Source organism: Carlito syrichta, unplaced genomic scaffold, assembly GCF_000164805.1.
Source record: "Carlito syrichta isolate Samal-C Ts95f unplaced genomic scaffold, Tarsius_syrichta-2.0.1 Scaffold312843, whole genome shotgun sequence".
In the NCBI taxonomy this organism is placed as follows: domain Eukaryota; kingdom Metazoa; phylum Chordata; class Mammalia; order Primates; family Tarsiidae; genus Carlito; species Carlito syrichta.
Genome location: NW_007256939.1, coordinates 42,828 through 68,758, shown reverse-complemented (window position 1 = coordinate 68,758; position 25,931 = coordinate 42,828). Strand labels below are relative to the sequence as shown.

The window sequence follows — 25,931 nt, the reverse complement described above, 5'->3', positions numbered from 1 at the left end:
GAGTTTGAAGATGCAGTGGGCTACAACTGCACCACTGCACTCCAGCCTAGGTTGACAGAGTGAGACCATGTCTTAAAAATAAATATATAAACAAATACGTCAATCCTCCGAGTCAGGTATCACACTTATATGTAACTCTAAAGTATTAGCTTTATTTTAAAAATACGGTTCTATTCTCTGACAAAATAGCTCAGGTAATCTGTCACAATATTTCTGCAAGAAAAAAGCTTTTATAATTTAAGAATAATTGCTTTCTTCAACTGCCTCAGAGAGCACTTAAGTAGTTTCTCCTTTGTATAATCAGTTGCATAATTAGAGTAAAAAGCAAGAGTTTTACAAATAATTCACATACATTCTGGGTCATTGGTCCTAGTTAAATCGGAAAAGGAACATAGTAATAGTCTCCTAACCCTTAATCTAGAAGTCTACACCAAAAAGGGTTAAGTTGATATCTTATTAAAGGAGACTGAAAAGGAATCCTGTTTTATCCCAATTTAAACGCTGTGTGGCACTGGTGTTTTTCGACAATGTAGAAACAGCTCCTTTATCTTCAGATTATGTGTCTCACATTACAGACACACTGAAACTGCATATTCCACCATTGAGAGACTATTTAATAATTTACCCAGTACTATACAGCAATATATTTGAACTGCTAAATGAACAGGTAAAATTCAACTCAATTAGAAAAGGACATATGGAATGTAAATAAATAACAAAATAAAAACAAGATGTAAATGTCAATTTAAAACTAAAAAAAAATACAAGGTTACTTAAAATAAAACTACAGACACCAATGACATTGAAAGGCAACCAGGTAGCCTGGCCAAGGTGATTCAGGTTCCACTCCTGGTTCTGCCTGCAGGTGTGTGGCCTCTGACAAGTCACTTAACCCCTAGGTATTAGCATTTCTCATTTAGAGACAAAGGGACCAGACTAAGACAATTCTGCCAGCCCACCCTTACCCTAATTTAATCATTTCTTTTTTTTTTGAGCCTGTCACCCAGCTGGAGTGCAATGGCACACTCACGGTCACCACAGCCTCAACCTGTAGGGTTCAGGTGATCCTTTCGCCTCAACCTTCCATGTAGCTGGAACTACAGGCATGAGCCACCATGCCCGGCTAATTTTTGATTTATTGTAGAGATGAGGTCTCACCAAGTTGCCCAGGCTGGTCTCAAACCCACGGGCTCAGGCAATCCTCTCACCTCAGCCTCTCAAAGTGCTGAGATTATAGGCGTGAGTCACTGCGCCCAGTCAAATTTGATCATTTCTAATGATCAGGTACCACAGAGACACTTGTATTAAAGCAAAAGTTAGTAATAAAACTGAGATTATATAATGTCCAATAATTAACATATTACCTACATTCTTACCCCCAAGAATTATAAACCAAAGTCAAACAAATTACCCTCAAGTTGCCACTTAAGAAAATCCAACATCTTTAGAAATACACAGTTGGTCCCCGCTTCAACCCCTGGCCTCCCACTGAGAACAGAGCCTCCCACCAATCTCAACTCTAAGCTCTCCCACATCCTATAAGACTTCTCGGTCACAGGGATGACTGTGTCTCCAATGTCCAGTGCTGCTTCCAGGCTACACTCCCTCCACTCTCTCCTTACTGTCATCTATAAACTCTGGTCACAAACTCCGGTCACTAACAACATGACCAGCTGATCCCCTGTTCGTTCTCTCCATCTTTTTGCCACCCAAGAGTTACCCTTTCAGTTCAGTGGTTTCCACATCTCCACTCTAATCCAGGCTCATTTCAGGGCCCAACCTGGGACCACTTGACCTAAAAGCACTCTGCCTCTGATAATTTCAATTCAAACATTCTACTTTTTTCCACAATTTCTTTCCAATCTGCCTATCTCAATCATTTCTTCTCACAACACCTGTTCATTCATCTGAGACTAGCAAACTCTTAATTGTCTGCTTTTCCCCATAGCCCATCCTACCTTCACTTCTTCCCCACCCAGCTTAGACATCACTGTGCCAATACCCTCTCCTCTCCTGTCCCACTGACCATCCATTGAATTTGTCAGAAACCTTGGGTCAATTCAACTGTTTTCTTCTTACAACCCACCTGGGCTGTAGAACACAAATGGAGAAAAATCTCCTGCTCTCTAATCTCATCCGGTCTCAATGGTTCCCAGCAGTCTGGCTTCCCTAGTAAGCATTCTCCAGTATTCTACACAGCAGCTCTAACTTCCCACTCACTTCCATCACCATCACTTTCAGATGACTTTACCTACTGCCTCAGAAAATGTTTTCAGATGAGAAATCCCTCAACTTACTCTCACAAAATACAAAAATTTAACTTCAACTGCCATCGTTTTCTTTCTGTCCTGTTACAGTGGAAAAGGGACCACTCCTCTTGTCTAAGAGGAATCTCTCCATGAGGGCTGTGGAAGCACCTCCTCAAGGACCCTGCCCTGCCAAGTATTCCTTCTCTTTCTTATAGTTTCAAACCACTGCTCTATTGACTCCCTTTCACTCACATTAAAAAACTACAATCAAACTTCTCCCATCTCCAAACAAAACAATATTCTTTTCTCTCCCCTACCAGGTCTTAGAATAGTGGTCTACCTCCACTGTTTCAACTTCCTCATCTCTCCTTCACCTCTCAAATTACGTGGCTCTTCATCTTGACCCACCTACTACTCCAAGGAACTCAAAAGCACAAAATAAAGCAACAAATATTGGCAACAAGCAAAGGCTTATGCCTGTAATCCTGGCACTTTAGGAGGTCAAGACAGGAGCACTGTTTGATCCCAGGAGTTCAAATCTAGACTGGGCAACCTAGCGAGACCTTGTCTGTACAAAAAAAATCAAAACTTAGCTGGTCATGGTGGTGTGCACCTGTAGTCCCAGTTACCTGGGAGGATGAGGCAGGAGGATTGCCAGAGCCCAGAAAGCTGAGGCTGTGGTGAGCCATGATAATGCCACAGCACTCCAACCTAGGTGACAGAGTAAGATCCCAACTTAAAAAGATATATTAAATTTAAAATTTTTTTTAAAAGTCAAAAGCTCAACTATCTGTCATAATTCAGAGAATACTACCTACCAACATCCCTGCCAGGAGGGCATTCATGACGAAGGAAGAAACGAACTTCATTCCTCTGACTTCCAAATCGCTGAAGAACATCAAACATTCGCTCATTATCAGCAACTGGACGTTCTAAAAGACATGAGCAGAAATCACATTATCTTCAGGTAAAAGACAGAAAAGCATCTACCCTTCATGCAAATTATGCATTATGGATGTAAGAAACTCTTAACTCTTAGATAATTTTTTTCTCATTAAAAGACCTCTTGGAAAATGAAACCCCAGATTTTTCACACATACAATCAGTGTCACGCCAGGCTGGAATACTAGAGAAGGAATGTACTTAGCTAGCCGTCAGGACCTCAGTAGATCCAATGGGCTCCCCACCACCACAGGCATGCCATTTAACTTTCGTGGGTTTCAAAAGTTCTATAAACTCTATTAGATAAAATGCTCCTTTCTAACACTAATATTCTATGATTCTCTAAGTACACAAAGAAAAAGCTAAAAAGCAACTTTCTCAGCCGGGCTCGGTGGCTCAGCCTGTAATCCCACGCTTTGGGAGGCTGAGGTGAGTGGACTGCCTGAGCCCACGGGTTCGAGATCCGCCTGAGCAACTTGGCGAGACCTTATCTCTATAATAAATCAAAAAAATTAGCCGGGTGTGGTAGTACACGCCTGTAGTTCCAGCTACTTGGAAGGCTGAGGCGGAAGGATCACCGGAGCCCAGCAGGTCGAAGTTGCGGTGGCCGAGAGCTGCCACTGCACTCCAGTATGGGAGACAGAGTGAGACTTCAACTCAAAAAAAAAAAAAGCAACTTTCTCAATAGTCTAGTCTTATTTTTTTATTATAGTTTTTAATATAAGCTATATTTGAATTATAATTTTATAAACGATGTTAAAAAATCACTTATTCATTTCCAAATAAAAGCCGTACGTGTTGCAGTCAAAATATATTTGGCCCTTCTTCCAGTGAGAATGCCAGTGTCAGAACTATCCTGGAGACAACAAGAAGGGCACAGCTAAATAACCTAGTAAAACTGGGAGTTTCAGGAAAAACAATATCTCCAGGTATCTTCAAATAAATATTTCAATCTCAAAGAATCTGATTATAAAAACCAAATATATTGTTTGAGGAGGTAACTGCTTAAAATCAGAGAAACTCTAGTATTATCAATATGGTTTTTAAGTACAAGAAAGTTGAAATAGCCTAAGAAAACGTAACACACTGATCAGTAATCAAAGACACTATATCAGTACCTTAAATAAACAACATGGGCAAAGAATGGAGCAGCCAAACATTTGGCAGCCAACTGTGTGAACTAACCCTGAACTTAATCGGCTTGGCTGTAACCAACAAAGTACACTTCTAGTTCTACTTCCAGTAACATACTGAGTTGACATAGAGACCCTCCTTATATAAACCATATAAGTTCTAAGACCCCCCCAAAAGGAAACAACCATAGCTAAGGAGACACCCTCTAAAAGAAATTCTAAGTAGACCCTCCATGCCCAACAACACACACACACACACACACACACACACACACACACACACAGTACCCTAAAGTCAAACCCCGAGGTTCTAGGAGCAAAGAAAGAACTCAAAGGCCGAGAAGTAGCTGCCAGTCCACTTCAGACTGCCCCGAAGGGTATGACCCTAACTTCCTGATGGCCCTGTGACGATAAAAGAATAGGTGGAGGCCAGCACAAGCTGAAACAGACATCTCAAAGGTTCGCAAAGCTCCCTTCGAACACCCTATGCTCCAACCACACCTACAGACACACGTCATGTGACATTTCAATGACAAGCCACACATTCAACAGTGATCGCATAAGATTATAATACCATATTTCTACTGTGCCTTGTTGACTGTTTAGATATGTTTAGATGCCAATACCATCGCATTACAACTGCCTATAGTATTCAGTACAGTGACATCCTGTATAGGTTTGCAGCCTATGAGCAACAGGCTACATCATATAGCCTAGGTGTGCAGTAAGTCACACCATTAGGTTTGCAGAGGTACGCTCTACAATGTTTACACAACAATGAATGCACCCTCCTCATTAAGTGACCCATGACCGTTATCTCCTTGCCACAGCATTCCTGCCTATGTAACTTTGAACACACCACTCCTAGCATTCATCATCCTCCCTGGCACTCTTCTGCAGATGGAGCACATCTATCTATTACCATAATTATCACATTGTATTATAAATGTCTGTGGATACTTGTTTCTCGTTGAACACTGTAAGATACTTGAAGACAGGTAACTTTCATTTCTGTATCCCTTTCAATCAAGCACAGCCCCTAGCATATAACTGGCATCCAAGAAATAGTCACAAAACAAATACATAACTGGGCAGTGAGGCCATGGAAAGGGGAAGAGGAAGGAAAGGAAAGATTTTAACACTTACAGAAATAACAGGAGAATAAATTTATAGCTTTGGAATAAGAAATGACTTTTTTACAACAATACACAAAGAGGCCTGAGAGCCAGAATAATTTCTTAAATGCTTACCAGTCAAGAGGGAAAGACAAAAGCCAAAAAAAATATGAGCAAAAAATATAAAGAAACAATTTTTAAAAACAGAGAACTGGCAAGTAATCCCAGCATTTTGGGAAGCCAAGATGGAAGAATCACTTGAGCCCAAGAGTTCAAGACCAGTCTGAGCATCACAGCAAAACCTCATCTCTACAATAAACCCAAAAATTAGCCAGGTGTGGTGGCGTGTGCCTGTAGTCCCCGCTACTCAGGAGGCTGAGGTGGAAGGATTGCCTAAGCCCAGCACGTAGAGGCTGCAGAAGATGTGAGTGTGCCACTACACTCCAGCTAGGACAACAGAATGAGATTCTAACTGAAAAAATAATAAGAAATTATTTTTTTAATTATAAGAAAGAAAATCCTCTACACATCAACACATAGTAAGGGTTATTAAACTCAAGTGAGCAAAACACTCAAGAGGAAAGAGAATAGATGGAATCAAAAGTGTCAAGGAATCTTAAGTCAAACCTTAGTAAAGAAGGAACACCCCTTCCTCTAAGAAAATGATGAGACAGCATAGGCACACAGAAGAACAGAGAAAGGCAACTGAAGAAATACATAATGGGTGGTTTCAATTATCTCAGTAAAACACAAAGCAGGTAATTTGCTGACTACAAGGTTACCAGAAGCGGCTAGAAGTTCATTTACTAATTCAGTAAATATTTATTGAGCATCTACTAGGTACCAGGCACTTTCCTTGAGCTGAGGTTACAGCAATGAACAAGATAAACAAAGTCTCTACTCTTAGGTAGTTTATATTCTAGTGGGTATGTTTGGAGCTAGAGGGATTAAAGAGGCAATAAAGTAATAAACACACACACAAAATCAGAGAGTTACATGTGTTCTGCAGAGGATTAAATCAGGGTGATATGACTGAAACTAACTTCATGGCTACTTTTAGCAGAACGCTCAGGAAAAGTCTGAGGAGATAACATTTCAGCTGAAATTCGAAGGACCAGAAGGAACTCGCAATGACAAGCTCTGGAGAGAGAGCAACATAGGCAGTGGGAATAGCTATTGCCAATGACCCTAAGGCAGGAAAAACTTTGTATATTCAAGAAATATTTTTAAAGCTACAGGAGGGGGCAAAGAGAAGAGTGGTACCAAATGACAGGAAAGAACGAATCTATAGGATTTCATGATCTAAAATAAAAAGTCTGGATTTTATTCAAAGTGGAAGAGAAGCCACCCAAGAGTTTTAAGTAGGAAAATGGAATTATTCAATTTTCATTTTTAAAAGATCCCTTGAAAAAAAATTACAAAAAATAAAAAAGATCCCTTGACTTCTTTATGTGATTGTTTTTATCTGGTTCCTATGTAAAGAGAAAAAGAGGAAAGCAATTCAAGAGTGCAGAAGACTTCTAGAACATCCTACTGTAAAAAAGTCAACCAAAGATGAACAAAGGATTCGCCTGAAAAGAAGTGAGTGCTCAGCTGAAGTTGGATTCATAAATGGTATGAACTCAATTAACACACTATGTCACTTGCTCTGGGGACAACTGGCCCAGAGGAGAAAAAGGAAACAGTAGGAGTTCACCCAGGCTGTGTAGGAACAAGGCAGAAATGATGAAAAACTACTCCGACATCTACCAATTCCTACGGGGCCAAAAAAACCCCAGTCTGTCCCATTTTAGAGCTCCAAGGACCCACACTGAGGGACTGATTCCAGGGCTTACAATAATGCCCCTGAGTTCACCAGTGCTGTCTACCACTACAGGTCCTCAACACTGAGCAGCTTTCCCTAAAAACCTACAAAAACTTAGAGAGAGAGCTAACCAACCAGCATGCTGCTAGTTTCTAATTAAGTAGAGCCTAAACATACAAAAGATACTGTTGAGTATCATACACTTGACTGCATCATCCCAGATGACTTTTTATATTTTGTACTGTGGTGTCTTCATTTTATTACAAAAAAAGAAAATAGCAAAAAAGCCTTTTTATGTCACAACAAAGCCAAATAGAGACCACCATGTTGTGGTGAACATGTAAGTCTACAGTTGCTCTGTGGAGAAACACGAGCATTCATGCAGTGCCATTCTATATCCAGATTAATAAAAGGCAGCAGGACTAAAGCACAAGGGCACCAGTTCTCTCACCAGAGCCACAACACACTTCAGCCAAGTGGCAGTCACTTTCGCCTGGCTCCTTGCATAGGTCCACCACATCTCTGCATACTGTTTCTGGAGTGACAGGAACTTCTGTGAAATGCTGCTCATTGTTACTGAGGTACACGGTGAGAAACATCTAAAAATTAAAAGAGAAATGCAGTTACCAGTACTGTCTGCATTGGTGGTACTCACCTCAGATTCCTTTTTCCAAACAAATCTCGGTAGGAAGTGCGAATGTACATGAGAACCATCTGGCTGTCCTGGGGAAGTGAAGGAGCCAGAAGCCTAGCTTCCTCCATGGGCAGCGCCTGCAAAACCCTTGGGGACACTGGAGCATAGTCAAACCAGCTCAAATTAAATCTTTTCCCATCAGTTTTATTCATGTTACTTGTTTACCAAACACTTAAGTAGTTCTTACTATGTGTCAGAACCATACCACAAATCAATCTTCCTATCAATTCTGTAAAGGCTAATTAGAATGTCTCATAATACATATTTATTCACACACAGCCTCTTTTCTTGAAGGATACACAAGAACATAACATACTGCACACATTCTCAAGGGGGAATGCAAAACAGGAGACAGAGCTGTTAGGAGAAAGTCTAATCTTTATACCACATGCATATTTTTCCTACTTTAAAAATTGTACTAAGGTGGGGCACAATGGTTCAGTCTGTAATCCCAGCACTTTGGGAGGCCGAGGCAAGAGGATCGCCTGAGCCCGGGGGTTCGCGACCAGCCTGGGTAACTTGGTGAGACCTTGTCTCTACAATAAGCCAAAAAATGAGCCAGGCATAGCAGCGCACACCTGTAGTTCCAGCTACTTGAAAGGCTGAGGTGGAAGGATCACCTAAGCCCAGCAGGTTGAGGCTGCGGTGGCACGACTCCAGCCTGGGCGACAAAGTGAGACTCCAACTCAAAAAAAAAAAAAAGTGTACTGAAACCTAAAATGTTTTAATCAACTTAAATACCTACTTTAAAGTGTAAGATTTCAATAACAAGGTATAAACAGAAATAATCAGCTGTTATGCTAAAAATTCCCTGGTCTTGTACATTCAGGCCAACAGAAGGTTTAAATTTAAAATTTATTAATAATCTTTCTTCTAGTTTTAAAAAAATTGAATCTTAAAAATCATTGCTACTAAAGAAAAAGTTTTCACACCTATTACATTACAGAAAGGCCACGCACAGTGGCTCACACCTGTAATCCCAGATCTTTGGGAGGCTGAGGTGGGAAGTTTACTTAAGCCCAGTAGTACAAGACCAGCCTGGGCAACACAGCAAGATCCCATCTCTCTTTTTTTTTTTTTTTAAACTGGGGGTCTCACTCTGTCGGTCAAACTGGAGTACAGTGGCACAATCACAGCTCACCACAGCCTCAAGCTCCTGGGTTGAAGGGATCCACCCTCCTCAGCATCCTGAGTAGCTGGGACTACAGGCACATGCCACCATGCCCAGGCTGGTCTCAAACTCCTGGGCTCAGGCAAGCCTCCCTCCTCGACCTCTCAAAGAGCTAAGATTACCAGCGTGAGCCACTGCTCCTGGCTAGAAACATTATCTAATATAAAAAAATAAGTAGGCAGCCGGGCTCGGTGGCTCAGCCTGTAATCCTGCGCCTTTGAGAGGCTGAGGTGAGTAGATTGCCTGAGCCTGCGGGTTCGAGACCCGCCTGGGCAGGCGAGACCTCATCTCTATAATCAATCAAAAAAAGAGCCGGGCGTGATAGAACGTGCCTGTAATTCCGGCTACTCGGAAGGCCAAGACGGAAGGATCGCCGGAGCCCAGCAGGTTGAGGCTGCGGTGGCCGGGAGCGGCCACTGCACTCCAGTCTGGGCAACAGAGTGAGACTCCAACTCAAAAAAATAAATAAATAAAAAAAGTAAATTCCAAAAAATATTTTGTCAATTCCCGATGCTGAAGAAACTAAATGAAACAGGAAGCAAACTTTCGATGGTGATATAAACTAGTAAACCCCTATGTTCATCCAATTCAATGAGTACTCCATGCAAATCAATATGTATAAAGATAAAAAATAAAAATAATTTGAAAGAGTTATCCCACTGTGAGAATGTATCCTGTGAAAATCATTGTAATCAAAGGAGAATGCATAGGTTATGGAACATAAACTTGGTGGACAAGTCTATAGTCTTTTAAAACAGTTAATGAAACTAAGCACTGGGAAAAGTTCCGGGTTTAAGACTACAATAAAGCAGAATGAGTAGGATGTGCGCTGTGATCACAATGACACACAGATATCATACAGCAGTCACAGGACCTGCCAACCACACAACCTCCCCCCTCCAGCTGAAACTTTTCCGCCCATTATCCCAGAACTGAGAAAGTTGCATGACGCTGTTTTTGCCAAAAAAGCAGCACCTGATTCAGGTTGATGGTGGACACTGGCTAAAACACCAGACTGGGCTCTCAAGGTCTGGTCAGAGTAAGAGGAGACAGGCACAAAAAAGAGCAGCCCTGGGGCTCTGCAGCTCCTCCTTGCACTAAAACTGTGCTTTCTTGAGGCAGTCCAAGTCTCCACATTGTGCAAACAAAGCTGCTGACTCACATAAACATGAATAACACAGCAGGTAACCCAGAAAGATTAAAATCATGAGTACTGTTGAAACAATTTTTAAAATATGGAAGAAGAAAAAACCCTGTATGAATTTAGAAGTTTTCCAGTTGATTATCTCAGGTTTTTCCCATTCTGATAAACTGTACTACATAAAGATACATAGTTCAGTCCTCAACTTAGCCAACAAGGCAGCACTTAAAGTTATTACACAAAAAGCAGAAAGTCTTGAGAAAAAATTAACTTGGAAAAAAAACAATAGAGATTAGCTAAGCTCACAGAATTCCACCCTGCTGTGGCTCTGACCAAAATATACAGCATATTCAGTGATAGAGATGAATCATTTATACTTTAGTATTAAATAGTGCTCCTCCATACTCCGTGCCCACACCAAAGCTTTCTTGGAAGTTTATCACTTCAAAAACAGTAACTTTTCACTGTAAATATGAGATGTAGAGGTGTTGATTGAATTATAGAAATACTCAATACATGGCATATATACTAAGCACACACGCTATCAACAAATAAAAGGACTGTTATGCAAGATAACAGCACCTTACCTTTGTATACTGCATCTTTCAGAGTACTTTCATCATCTCAGACACTCACATCAACTCTTCAGATAAACAGAGCAGGTATTATTTTCACTTCATAAATGAAGAAGACAAAGAAGTGATCTACTTAGCTACTGAAATGAGTAGGTCAGGGTACAATTCTGTTCTTCTGATCTATCCTCTACTCTTTAAGCGATCCCTTTAGCAAGAAAATATTAGGAAACGCTCCTTTTAACATTACTGAAACTTTAAAAGAAATCTGGTCTTTTACTTTTGGGAAAACTAACAGCTTCATTTATTTAAAAGTATAGTTACAAATAAGAATGATGAGAGAGGTGTTCTATTTAAGGGTACTTTTTTTACAGAGTCAACATTGGTATGAACAATAAATGTATGAAGTGACCCCATTTCTACCTTTCCTGAATGGCGATTACCTCTGTGGTGACTTTAGTAACTGTGCTGCAGTCTTTGATACTGGACCAGCAATGAGACATTTGTGTAGATTCCCAGACAGGAGATTTGGTTCACACTCCATATTTGTCCATAATTAGACTACCTTAGGAAGTATAATGTCACCTCTCTGAAACTCAGCCTCTTCACCTTGAAAATTAGAGTCTTTTGGGGGGATTTGGTTTGTTTGTTTTGTAGACACAGGGTCTCACTACCACCCAGGCTGGAGCGGTGCAATCATGGCTCACTGCAGCCTCAAACTCCTGAGCTCAAGTGATCCTCCTGCCTCAGTTTCCCAAGTAGTTAGGACTACTGGCATATACCACTATGTATGACTAATTTTTATTTTATTTTTATAGAGACAGTGTCTTGCTGTGTTGCCCTGCCTGGTCTTGAACTCCTGGCCTCAAGTCATCCTCCCGACTCAGCCTCCCAAAGTGCTAGGATTGCAGGCATGAACCACCAAGGCCAGCCCAAAATGAGAATCTTTAAGTACCTAACAGCTACTATTTAGTGTTTACTAGGAGCCAGAGTAAGTGCCAGCATTTTTACAACAGCCTACAGGGTCTGACATGATCTGCCCACACCTGTTCCCATTACCTTTCCAACCTCATTTCCTTCTAATCCCCCCCTCATTCTCTGTGTTCTACCAGGGTCCTTCTTGCTGTCCCTCAGACATTCCAGCATGCTCCCACCTCAGAGTTTTGCACTTGCTGTTCCTCTATTTGGAATGCTCTTCTCCAATGCCGGAGTACCTTGCTTCTGAGGCCATCCCTGGACACTCCAACACCACACACACACACACACACACACACACACACACACACACACACACAACGCACAGGCTCAATTCCCTGCTTTCTTTCTCTCCATGGCACAGTACCTCACATGCCACATATTTAACTCATTTTTATTATCTGCCTTCCCTACTGGAATGTAAGTTCCATACAGTCAAGGGTTTTGTCTTTGTCCAGTGTTGTATCCTTGGCACCTAGAACTGTGTCTGATATGTAGCAAGCACACAATATTAAGTCCTGTAGATGTCACTGCATTTTACAGATGAAGACACTGAAGCACAGAGAGATTAGGCAACTTACCCAGGTCACACAGCTATTAAATGGAAAAGCCAAGACACAAACCCAAGCCTGATCTCCTCCATGGCCTGAGCTCTTGACCACTATATAACTTGCCATCTCCTTCCTCAACAGCATACAGGTAGACTCCCAATGCTCGGCCACACAGTGCCAAGTGTGTCACTGTCTCTAGTTCTGCTTCTTGGAGTAACATTTCTGCTCACAATATGCCATGTTATCACTGATTTATTTCATAGTAAGTTTTCTTTCTGGTACTGCTGAAAGGTAAGACACATGGTATACTGCATAACTGTACAGTCTGAAATTAGAGTGTGTCCTCTTATTTCTTCAGTTTATATCATGCTACAGTCATCCCACTTCCATCTCAACATTCTTTTAATTCATTCAACATTTATAGATCATATACAATCTGGGTTCCAATGCAGAAATAATCTTCACTAAACAGCTAATACTGCACACAATACAAACTTCAAAGAGAGTGTGAGCTATGTGAGAAAGACACAGCCAGCCAACAAGCAGGAAACCCCAAGGAGGGAACCAAGAGAAGAAATCATCCCAACTGGCTCCCTCTTCTTCTGTTCTCCCACTACTCACCGCTGGACAAACCCAAAGAGATGCCAGATGGTAAAGCAAGCCATGGAGGCAGTTTAAGAAGTCAACCTCCTGAGGAACACAGCAGGGTAGAGAAGGTGAAAACTGCATGCGAGGGGCCAAGAGAAGTGCTCATGCAAGAGCCCTCCTCTCCATTCAACGCAGTCAGAACCAACTCTTAAGCAACTGGCAACCGTCAAAAGAAAGCGAGGGCACGGCCCAGGCTAAGGTCTGGGAAAAGAATGTACCAAGCAGAGGCAACAAACTTAAAGGCCCTGAAGAGGGAACATGTTTGTCACATTTGCGGAAGAGGAACTCACTGCAAAGGGAGCAAGAGGAAAGAATTATGGGAGATTAAGTCAGTGAGGCAAGCAGAAGCCAGATCACACACGTCTTTATGGGCCAGAGGTTCTCAAACTTTGGCACTGACAGAAGGTTGTTGAACACAGATTGCTGGGCCCCACCCTAAGAGCTTCTGATTCAGAAGATCTGGGATGGGACTGAAAATTCTGCATTTCTAACAAGCTCCCAGGTGAGGCTCATACTGCTGGTCCAGAAACCATGTGCTGAGAACCACTGCCTAGGCCAGAGCAAGGAATTTAGATTCTAATCTAAGAGGCCACTGGAGACAAAATCATTAAAGACAGAAAACTTAGCAGTTGCCAGGGGCTGCAGATGAGGAAATGGGGAGTAACTGCTCATAGGTACAGGGCTACTTTTCAGGGTGATGCAAATGTTCTGGAATTAGTGGTGATGGTGGCATCTTGTAAACACACTAAAAACTACCGAATTGTATAGTATTTCAAAGTGATGAATTGTATGGTATGTGAATTACATCTCAATTTTTATTATTATTATTTTTTTATTTTTTGAGTTGGAGTCTCACTCTGTCACCCAGACTGGAGTGCAGTGGCAGCTCCCGGCCACTGCAGCCTCGGCCTGCTGGGCTCCGGCAATCCTTCCGCCTCAGCCTTCCAAGTAGCTGGAACTACAGGCGCGCAATTACATCTCAATTTTTAAAAAGAAGAGGTCACTGGAGGATTTTGAACAGGATAGCGATTTATGTCATTTTAAAAAGTTGCTCTGGCTACCATGTGAACAGACTGCAGGACAGGCAAGGAAGACTGATTAAGAGGTAAACGCAGCATACAACATGAGACATGATGGTAACATAGACTGCAGATTACAGAAAGGGTGGTGGAAAATGGCTGGATTGGGATTATATTTTGAAGGTGGAGCCAACAAGACCTGCTTAATGAACAGGATTGTGATGTGAAAGCAGAGAGAAATTAAAAGTTAATCTGGATTTGTTGCCTGAGCAACTGGTAAAAAGTGGTATAATCTACTGAAATGAGGAAGGAGAAACAGATTGGAGAAGGGCCACAGGACAGGGGCCTCTATGGCAAATAAAAGATACCCATCGGACATGCCAATGAAGATAAAAGGAGGACGTTTAATACTGAAGCTTGACTGAGATGATAAAGTAACAGATGAGCATGTAGAGGCACTTGATGAGAGCAGGAAGGGACAGCTAGAGGCAGAAAAGAAAGCTGAGGACTATGTCCTAAGCTAGTCAAACAACATCCAGAGGTCCTACAAAGTACAAGGATTCAGCAGAGTAGTCTGAGAAAGATCCACCAATAAAACGATACAAGGAAGCCCACATGAGTGTGGTATACTAGAAACCAAGTAAAGAAAGTGTTTCAGAGGAAAATATAATCAAGTGAGTCAAATGACTAAGAAATAAAGGCTGAGTAACGATCATCAGATCTGGAAGACGGAGATTACTGACTGCCTTGACCAGCACTGAGTAGTGGTGATAAAGGCCCGGTTAGAACAGCCTAGAAAGCCTAGAAAAAGGAAGCAGAGACACAGTACAGATTACTCTTCCATCATCTTTAGCTTTAAAACATGCTAACTGGAGAAAATAGAGCCCTCTATGGAAGGAGACACAGAGTAAAAGGAGTGTTTTGTTTTCATCTTAAGATGGGAGTTTTTACAGAATGTCTTCACTGATGAGAACGATCCAGTAGAGAGGGAAAATGATGATATCAACTCTATCTCTAGACACTCCCCATCTCTGGTTCTCTAGACTAGTATTAGTTGCCTAGTAGTGATCCCCATCTTGAGAATCCACAAACACCTTGCACTCATGTTTCATATAGCACAAGGGCACTCCTCCATCTGAAGAACCCATGAATAATTAGCAGTCGGCATGGCCAAACTACCACAGTCCCACCCTCACTTCTTTTTCTTTGTTGTAGTGATTATTTTACCCTTTTTAAGTTACAAGCATAATTTATCAAGTGTGATGATTTCTTAAATGGACACCATGGCAGAATGGCAACAATATGGTAGATAGGTAGCTTTAAATCATGACTACATGAGATTTCCTGCATAACTGTTTCACCTGTCCACATCACAAAAGAAGATGTGATGGAGAACACCCACTGGTCCCATTTGCCACCACTGGCTACATTATCTGTGATTGCTACTTTTCCTTCCTAGAAATAAGTTATTAAAACAAAATAAAGCCAACACACCTTTTAAAACAAACTTGTAAAACTCATTATATTCACTCTTCAAATTTATAAATATAAGTAGAGTCTCAAATTATAAAGGTTAATGATTACTTGCTTCAAGTCTTTTAAATTACAATCTGAACACAATAATGAGCTTTAATGTGATCATTTATAACTATTTAAAATTGTACTGAGAAACAGCCTTTTTTCCCCCAATAAATATCAATTCCATTTTCCTTCTTTTACTTGGAAGAAGAACAAAAAGAAATTTAAGAGTAAGAAAAGGAGTCAAGAGAGGGCTGACAAAACTAACCTATCGTGTTAAAATGAGAAAACACAGCCACACACATTCTTTACATTACTACTTTCCTTTTATCTTTGTTTTATAAATCTATTGCACTCCAAAAATAAAAAATAAAATTTTTCAAAAATGCAGTTTAATTCCTTGACTAATAAACCAATAACAAGATAAATTCGTTTTTGTTTCGTTATGTTTAGGCAAATCAGTTTTTATCAGTATGCTAAAACATTTACTTAAGAAATAAACTGTAGGCTACTCTATCAACTAAGTCCTCCAGAAAACAACCATTTTGCCATTTTGGCCAAGAGCCCCCCCCCCTTTTTTTTAAGAGACAAGGTCTCACTCTGTTGCACAGGTCAGAATGCAATGGTGCCATCATAGCTCACTGCAGTCCCAATCTCCTGGGCTCAAGCAATCCTCCTGCCTCAGCCTCCTGAGTTGCTGGGGCTACAGGCCTGTGTCACCACACTCATCTACTTTTTAATTTTTTGTAGAGATGGGGTCTCACTATGTTGCCCAACCCAGGACCCATGATGTTTAATAATAAAAAATCAAACTGTTTCGTCTAAGTATTTTCCAGCATCTGATACCAAAACTTTTTTTTTTGAGTTGGGGGTCTCACTCTGTCACCCAGGCTGGCGTGCAATGGCATGCTGCTGGCTCACCACAGCCTTGACTTCTCGTGCTCAGCTGATCCTTTTGCTGTACTTAGGAGGTGATCCTCCCATCTCTGCCTCCGGAGGAGCTAGAACTACAAACGTGCACCAACACACCCAGCTAATTTTTTGTTTTGCTTTGTTTTTTTAGAGATGAGGTCTTGCTATGTTGCCTAGGCTGGTCTTGAACGTCTGGGCTCAAACAATTCTCCTACCTTGGCCTCCCAAAGTGCTGGGATTACAGGCATGAGCCACCATGCCCAGGCTGATAGTAAAACACCTAGAAGGAAATGAACAAATAACAAAACTTTCCAAATTAAGTCAGTTTTGTATTGCTTTGCTACAAAACAGTACTCACCATGCCCTATTTTGCAAAAAATATACATGCATATGTATGCATATACATCTACAGGCATAGAAAAAAGCCTGAAACTATATTCAGGGGAACTTGTCTATTCTTACATTTTCTAGAATGCACTACTTGTATAAAAAAATTGATTTTTTAAAATAAATCAATGATGAAAATAAGATAAACATCTACCATTTTTATTCACACATATTGCAACTTCCCTAGATCTCTGCTGTGAGAAATACAAGGCAAATTCTGTTTGACAGTGCCTTTCTCAGGTCATGCTGCCTCAACTTTAGTCAGAGACTACTGAAACAAGCAATCAAAAAATGTCTTAAAAGTCCACTATATTAGAATGGAATATTATTCAGCCATTAAAAGGAATGAGGTACTAATACATGCTGCAACATGAATAAACGTTGAAGACATTATGTTAAGTGATAGAAGCCAGACACAAAAAACCACACTTGCATACTCTGGACATTTCATATAAGTAGAATTGCATATTCTACTTATATGAAATGTCCAGAGTATGCAAATCCATACAGACAAAAAGTAGGTTAATAATTGCCAGAGGTAAGAAAAGGGGAATGGGAGTGACTGCTAAAGGGCACAGGGCTGTTTTTTGGATGATGAAAATGTTCCAGAATTAGTGGTGACAGTAGCACAACCTTTCAAATATACTAAAAATCATTGAATCATACACTTTATATAGGTGAATTTCATGGTATGTGAACTATATCACATTCCTTTTTTAAAAGAACACACTCTAAGCTGAGAGAATATGTGAGAAACATATCTTAAGACAGATAAAATTTAATCATGGAATAATTAGAGAATTTTGTACTAAAAAATTAGAATTCAATACTAAATTACACGGATGAGAATGAAGGTAAAATGGAAAATCTGAAACGAAGAAGATGAATGTGATCTGAGGTAGACTGAAGCTTCAGCAAAGATGAGTAAATTAATGGGAAGCATTAAAAAAAAGTTACTTATAGTAACTTTATTCCAAATGTCACCTTTTCCTGACTCTCTGTTTTTTAAAATACACTATCTCAAAAAAACAGAGATGACTTCATTAGCTTCTTTTCTAATGGAAGCAAGCAAAATGGGGTTCCCTAGATTGAAATCCTCTGGGAAGCTGCTGTGAGAAGTCTGCCTATCCTCACTGACTCAAGCTATAAATGTACTCCTGGCAACTTTTAAGGTTAACTATTTTCATCATAAAGAGTGCAGCAATAATCAGGTCAAAACAACATATCAGCCTTTACAGATTTATCCCTAACAAGGACAATTAATTGCTGGGACATCTGAAGATGCTCATGACCTCTACTTTAGATGGCAACAGAGCAGTTTTTCTTCACTGGGTAGAAAAAGTGCACATTAAATCAGCCTGTCTCAGCGATCATGTATACATTTTTAATGTTCACTTCTTTCAAATTTAGAAATCAGGAACTTCACTTTTTACAGTATGAGCCACAAGAAGAGATTAATGAGTAAATAACAGAATAAACTCGGCTGGGCTCAGTGGATCAGCCTATAATCCCAACACTTTGGGAGGCCGAGGCGAGTGGATTGCCTGAGCCCACAGATTAGAGACAGCTCAGGCAACTTGGCAAGACCTCAACTCTACAATAAATCAAAAATTAGCCGGGCATGGTGGAGCACACCTGTAGTTCCGGCTCCTTGGAAGGCTGAGGCAGAAGGAATGCCGGAGCCCAGTAGGTCGACGCTGGGGTGAGCATGCCACTGCACTCCAACCTGGGCAGTGGAGTGACACTCCAAATCAAAAAAAAATAGAATACACTCTAAAGCATATTTGAGAGCAGAGGATATAAAAGACAGATCACACAAGACAATGCAAATGTTAAAACATGGGGGGAAATAAATGTTAATTAAAACAATGAGGTACCATTTACAGCTACAGGTTGAGTATCTCTTATCTAAAACACTTGGAACCATAAGTGTCTTGGATTTCAGTTTTTTCAGATTTTGGAATATTTGCAGATAATCAGCTAAGCATCCTTAATCTGGAAGTCTGAAATCCAGAATGCTTCAATGTATATTTCATTTGAGCATCATGTAGGCACTCAAAAAGTTTACAATTTTGGAGCATTTTGGATTTCACATTCTTGGATTAAAGATGTTCAACCTTTACTAAATCGTTTTCAATAAAAAGATAAGATTTAGGCCAAGTGCAGTAGCTCACACCTGTAATCCTAACAGTTTGGGAGGTCAAGGTGGGAAGATTGCTTGAGATCAGGAGTATGAGACAAGCCCGGGCAACACAGCAAGACCTCATCTCTAAAAATTAAAAAAAAAAAAAATCAAGCCGGGCTCAGTGCCTCAGCCTGTAATCCCGCGCCTTTGGGAGCCCGCGGGTTCGAGACCCGCCTGGGCAGCGAGACCTCATCTCTACAATAAATCAAAAAATCAGACAGGCATGGTAGCACGCGCCTGTAATTCTGGCTACTTGGAAAGCTGAGGCGGAAGGATCGCCAGAGCCCAGCAGGTCGAGGCTGTGGTGGCTGGGAGCGGCCACTGCACTCCAGCCTGGGCAACAGAGTGAGACTCCAACTCAAAAAAAAAAAAAAATCAAAAAATTAGGTGTGGTGGTGCATGCCTGTAATACTCAGGAGGCTGAGGTAGAAGGATCGCCTAAGCCCAGGAGGTGGAGGTTATAGTGAGCTATGGACTATGCAACCGCACTCCAGTCTGGGTCACTCCAGTCTGGGCCACAGTGAGACCTCAACTCAAAAAAAAACAACAAAAAAACAAAAAACAAAGAAACAAAAAAGACAAGATTCAACACAGATGATATTATAGGAAAGCTGTTCATTCAAAGTTATGTTGTTGGTTATTAAAAAATCCCACTTGGAAAATAAAATAAACCATGTATCAAAATCTATACCTCATGATCTTACAACCAGAAACTTACCCTAAAGAAATAATTGAAATAGCCGGGCTCGGTGGCTCAGCCTGTAATCCGGCACCTTTGGGAGGTTGAGGTGAGTGGATTGCCTGAGCCTGCGGGTTCGAGACCCACCTGGGCAGCGAGACCTCATCTCTACAATAAATCAAAAAATTAGCCGGGTATGGTAGCGCGCGCCTATAGTTCCAGCTACTCGGAAGGCTGAGGCGGAAGGATCGCCGGAGCCCAGCAGGTTGAGGCTGCAGCCGGGAGTGTCCACTGCACTCCAGTCTGGGTGACAGAGTGAGACTCCCACTCAAAAAAAAAAAAAAATAATAATTGAAATGAAGAAAAATTCTAAATTTCTGAACATTTTCACTACATTGTTAGATCTATATACAGTAAGTTAAAAGGTAAATATCCAGCAATATGGAAAAGCTTTTAAACAGGAAAAAATTAAGTAACTTAAAATCATCTGTTGGAAGAACTATGACCTAGATGCCAACTACTATTAACTATAAATAAAGTGTTAGGAAAATGCTAACATAAGATTATAAAAGAGTAATACTAAGTTGTTTTATAATTTTAAAAATATATGTAACCAGCCAGGCTCGGTGACTCAGCCTGTAATCCCAGCGCTTTGGGAGGCTGAGGTGAGTGGACTGCTTGAGCCCATGGGTTCGAGACCCGCCTGGGCAACTTGGCGAGACCTCATCTCTACAATAAATCAAAAAATTAGCCGGGCGTGGTAGCGCGTGCCTGTAGTTCCAGCTACTTGGAAGGCTGAGGTGGAAGGATCGCCGGAGCCCAGCAGGTCAAGGCTGTTGTGGCCAGGAGCGGCCACTGCACTCCAGTCTGAGTGACAGAGACTCCAACTCAAAAAAAAAAATATATATATATATATATATATGTGTGTATGTGTGTGTGTGTGTGTGTGTGTGTGTAATCATTTAAAATATATATACATATGAACTGACATATGGAATACACGAAATAAAATCAGTGGCATTAGGAGAAGTTATAGATATCACTTTTAAATTTTTTAAATCTCAGTGAGAAAATACTTTTACAATAATTTACAATTTAAAAGTATACTTTATATAATATAAACTGTGATAAAAGAATGTGAAAACATTTATCAAAAATGGTAAACATGATTAGAATTTGTTTCTTCTACTCACAGTCATCAAACTCAAGAAAAAAAAAATTCAGGGAAAGGCAAAAACACTATTAAGCTGTGCCAGGACACACTGCAAAGTAACTCATGACAAAGTCACATGGAAATGAAGACTTGCCCTTCCAAAAATTCAAGGTCACAAATAATTTTCACTTCAAAAGAATGGGTCACATTTATTTTAAGAGTCCTGTTTTTACAGAACACGAATTCACTGTTAACTATAATGTTATGCTATTGATACAAGAATGACTCATTTTCAAAGAGGAATTATTTCAGATTAAAATTTCAAAGACTTCTCCAAGAGGAAATACAAAAAAAATTTGGCTAGGTCTTTTACAAGAAATTTACTTTGAGTCAGAGGCTAAAGTTGATTCATTTGATTTAGAAGGAAAAAAGGAACCAAAAGTGTAAGATGTTCTATGTCACAGAAAGGAAATTGGAAATTAAGCTTTGCAATAACAACACCTTCAGAGTTTTGATTTGTAAAAACTCAAATCTCTCAGGTTTACCTAAGAAGAAAAAAGAGAAAACTGTGTTTTAAAGAAAAATGAACACAATCTGTAAAAAGAGTGACATAAATCTTCCCCAAATTATGCAACTCATAAGGAAACTCACCAAAGGAACAGCCAAGAAATTATGCCAGTTACTGAGATTAAAGAAAAGCCTGAAAAGTTTCTGTGTTTAAAAATTCCTCTGCGGAGAGAGAAATGTAAATTATTACTTCATTTCTAGATTTTGTTGTACCTGGCACTAAGGAAGGCCCCAAGTTACCTTCTATAGGAGGAGGATGCCACTACACTTCCATTGTCAAGCAAAAACACCTCTCAGCACTATGATACAAAAAGGGGATTTTAATTAAGATATATCCAAAGCTTCTTTCAATCTCTCAAACTCAAACACACAAAGGGATTTAGAAATGAGATGCAAATAACTCACACCTTCAGGGATATCTGCCTCCTGCTCCACACAGGCCGGGCTGTCTGCTCCAGTGGTCACTGCGCTGGCAGGCACTGCTTGCCAAGGGCAATGGTGAGTTCATCTCCCTATTTCAGACAGGCTGTACCCTAGCTGCAGGTTAGGCTTCCAGACTTCTCCAGGAAGTGTGCTGCTCAGTTACCCCAGCTTGGGCTATCCTTCCACGTCTCCCTAATATCTGAGTGGGCAACCCACAGGGGTCTCTATAGAGCCTCCCCCAGGAACCACAGGGACACTAGATCTTTGAGTCCTTTCCCTCAGAGACAATCTACCTCCCGATGATGGATGCCAACCTTATTACTGTTATCACAGGATCTCTGCTTACAAAGGACTATTATGATTTCTGAGTCATTTTCTCTAAAGTTTACTCTTGAGACTATTAAACTGCATTTTAAAGTCTTCATTAATTACCATAAGTTATGTATACCAATATTCTATTAAGGCTCAATTATATTAAACATACTTCTACATGAAGTGTACTGCTTTTTATCATGGCATATTCTTAACAACAGTTTATCAGCTCCTATCAATCACATTTGAATTATTTAAAGCAAATCACAAAATCATATTTAAAGAATTTTTTTTAACATCAAACTATTCCTTTGGTCACTTATAGTCAGTTAGTAGAATGTGGAAATCAACAAACATGAAGTCTCAATACCAACTTGAATAATATTGTTAAAAAGTTAATCACACATGGAATATCCTGATCATTCATTCACTATCATACATAATAGCACACATAATCATTTTCTTAGATAATCAACATTCTGGAAAAAAAGTTACAGCAAATATGAAGTCATTGATTAAAGGAAAAATTCATTACATACTGAAAACTGGTGTAGTGTCCGAAAGTAAACTGCTGGTTATAGATGTCTGATAAGATAACCACTTCATACACATAAACAGGCAACGGTCATCTCTACACTGAGGCTTACAAGAGTACACCCTATCAAAGTCAGCCCCTTACCTAAAGAAACTCCTGGTTCTACGCCTTCCTCTCAATCCTAACTCCTTGCTGACTTCAACATCTTTCACTCATCCATTCTTTAGCGTTGACCTAGCACCTGCTACACAACAGTCTAAGCAATGGGAATGCAGTGATGAAAAGTCTATATTCTTTAGGAAGAGAAGAGACTGGTAATACGAAAATGAGCATGGTATATAAAGTGATATAATAGGGAATGGAAGTGACAATGGGAGGATGGCTAATCATGTTTAGGAAAAGCACCACAGAGGAAGGGGGCATTTGAACTGAGCCTGAAGAAGTCAGCCCCTTGAAACACCTGGGGGAAGACACTCATGAAAAGGCTCTGAGGTAGGAATGAGCTTGGATTGTTCCATGACAAGAAAGAAGGCCAGAGTGTCAGGACAGACTCATGCCAACGAGGGCAGAGAGGAAACCAAGGACTAACTCATGCAGGTCGAGAATAAAGTGTAGGCTCTGTTACAAGGGAAATGTCACTAGAGACCAGAGTAGTGATTCCCAAGTGTGGTTCCCAGACCAACTGGAAACTTGTCAGATATATAATGTCCCAGGCCCCACCCCAAGACTCCTGAATCAGAAACCACTGAAGTAGGCCCAGCAATCAACACTAAAGTTTGAGAACCACTACATTCGAAGGTTTTGAGCGGGGAGGTAACATGAAGCAAGGTTTCCGAGTAATTTGCTGTAAACAATGTATTAGTTTCATCAGCAGATAACAGCAGTGCATATTAATCTATATAGTACATATTAACTACAATACCAATAGTTAACTCTATAACAATATCAGAATATCATGATCCATACACACTGGTATTTATCTTGGCATAGTTTTAATGTCAGGGAACTTCAATTATAGGAAATACTAAAACCTAAAACTTACTTTAAATTATCTATTCCACAATTATAGCCTCAAGGCACCAAATGAGAACTCTAAAAACGCCCATACTTGTCCTCACTTCTCTCCCCAGAGTAGCCCACCTGAACCCTACACCCTGTTCATAGTTGTTTGTATCCCTGTCTTATTTATCTTACTGGTCTGTACATTTCTTTAGGACAGAGGTTTCAGTTCTCAAATGCTTCCTCCCAGTTTTTCTCCTCCCTCATTACATCTCACTCCTAAAAGACTGTACCTCAGATGTGACACACTGCAAGTCAGCAATACATGTTTGCTCAGATGAACTGATACTATGACCAGGGACTCAAAGTTTCATGGGAGATGAGAAAGTTAGCAGGAGACGAGAACATGACAAGAATATGTTCATATCATGAGGCATCTAGAAATGTTTATTTGTAAATGGTATTACTTCAAAGTGAGCTTTCTCAAAGCCAGACAATGTCCTGAATAAAGCAGTCTGCTTATTTTGGGATAAATTAAGAAATCTTTTCTTTCCTTTCAACTATGCCAGAAGCCGAATTTAGATAAGTTTCAAATTCTGAAAACATCCTCCAACGCAACTCAACTTAGGTAGGCTACTCTGCTTTCAACATCTGTCATAAACAGTCGATAAAGTAAAATAACTAATCAAATATGCTTAGTTAATTCCTTACCAATCCCAACTATTTATAAGCTTAATGTCGGTATGCTTCCTTCTAAATTAAGGCATATGTCTTATTTTATGTAAAGGTACTTTATATGTCATTCTTATTTCTTAACTTTTGCATGTTTAAGATCTATCCATGACACTCTGAGTACAACCAATCCATTGCTTCTAGTTCTTTCCCATCTACTTCCCACTTTGCTATGAAAGTATGGGCAAGAACCACGCTTACCAAAGAAAATCCAAAATAAGAATATTTATTCATTCACTCCAACAATATTTATTAAATCCCTACGTCTGTCAAACACTGTGCTAAGTACTAACACAAAGATGAAAAGGCATGACCATCCCTCAGAGAGCTTACAAAACACTGAAAAGGCACTACAATTAAGGCGAGGCAAAGTAAGCACATCCTCCTGGAAGTACCTATAAGGTCCACTAAGAACAGAAAAAAACTAATCCCCTTCAAGGAGCAGAAGAAGACTTCACAGAAGCACTACCAAGCTAAAAACTGGAGAGTGAGTAAGAGAAGCAGGAAGAAGACCATCTATGCACAGAAGCATGAGGAAGCCCAGCATGCTATCATAACTACAATCCTGGAACTGCTCAAGCATTGGGGGAGGGGAGCACTGGACAAGAAAGAAGGGACAGCCCATAAGCCACAAATGTGCTACAAAAATTGACAATGTATAAAACTTTTTACACACACACAGTGTTATGGCAAAGTCTGATGGAGTGGAGTAAGTCATAGACAGCAATATGCATCAGGGCACAATTTGCTACGAACAAGAGGAAAATATAACATCCTAAGTCCTGATGCAGATTCCCATAGAAGCCCATAAAAGCACATAGGGGGGCAGTAAGCAGATCTTCCTGCGCTGGCAACATAGGAGCAGCAACATGATTTCGAAGGAAGGCCCAATAAGTCGTGCGGTGACCACACACTCTCCCACATGAGGCCCTCACGCCACTCCTCTGCCAGTGCTGTGTCTTGATAGCTGATTTATTGGTGGTATGAGTTTTTCAATCATTTCCACTATGTGGGCTAAAAATTCTGGAACGGAAATGACACAAAAAAAGAATAAAATCCACTGGGCTACACAATAAAAAAAACTTTGTATCTGGCTAAGGAGTCGATATTCTATGCTGTAAGGAGCAGACGTCAGTCCTAAAGAATTCTAGAGAGAGAACAGACAACTTGTTGTCTCAGAAAGACCACCAAGAAGGAGTGTGTTGAAGGGACCAGAGAGGCAGAGAACAGTGAAGGTAAGAAAATAGATGAGGAGGGCAATACAACTGTCCAGGCAGAGGAGGAAAACAGAAAAGGTGCACCAGGAGCAAGAGAAGAGGCAGTTAGGTGCCTTTTTTTTGGTAAATTACCTACACATCGCCTGAGCCTGCGGGTTCGAGACCCGCTTGGGCAACGAGACCTCATCTCTATAATAAATCAAAAAATCAGCCAGGTGTGGTAGCGCGTACCTGTAATTCCGGCTACTGGGAAGGCTGAGGCGGAAGGATTACCGGAGCCCAGCAGGCGAGGCTGCGG

At 40.5% G+C, this 25,931-nt stretch overlaps 1 protein-coding gene across 1 annotated transcript in view; it reads right to left on the bottom strand.

Moving 5' to 3' along the window:
- The window catches only part of TP53BP2 (tumor protein p53 binding protein 2), a 63,593-nt gene that overhangs the window by 27,581 nt on the left and 10,081 nt on the right, over nucleotides 1–25,931 (bottom strand). The window contains exons 2-3 of the mRNA XM_008070061.1: nucleotides 7,695–7,842; nucleotides 3,068–3,181 (exon numbers count right to left, since the gene is read on the bottom strand). Of these exons, the coding sequence (XP_008068252.1) occupies nucleotides 3,068–3,181; nucleotides 7,695–7,842 (262 nt within the window). The remainder of the gene's footprint in view (nucleotides 1–3,067; nucleotides 3,182–7,694; nucleotides 7,843–25,931) is intronic.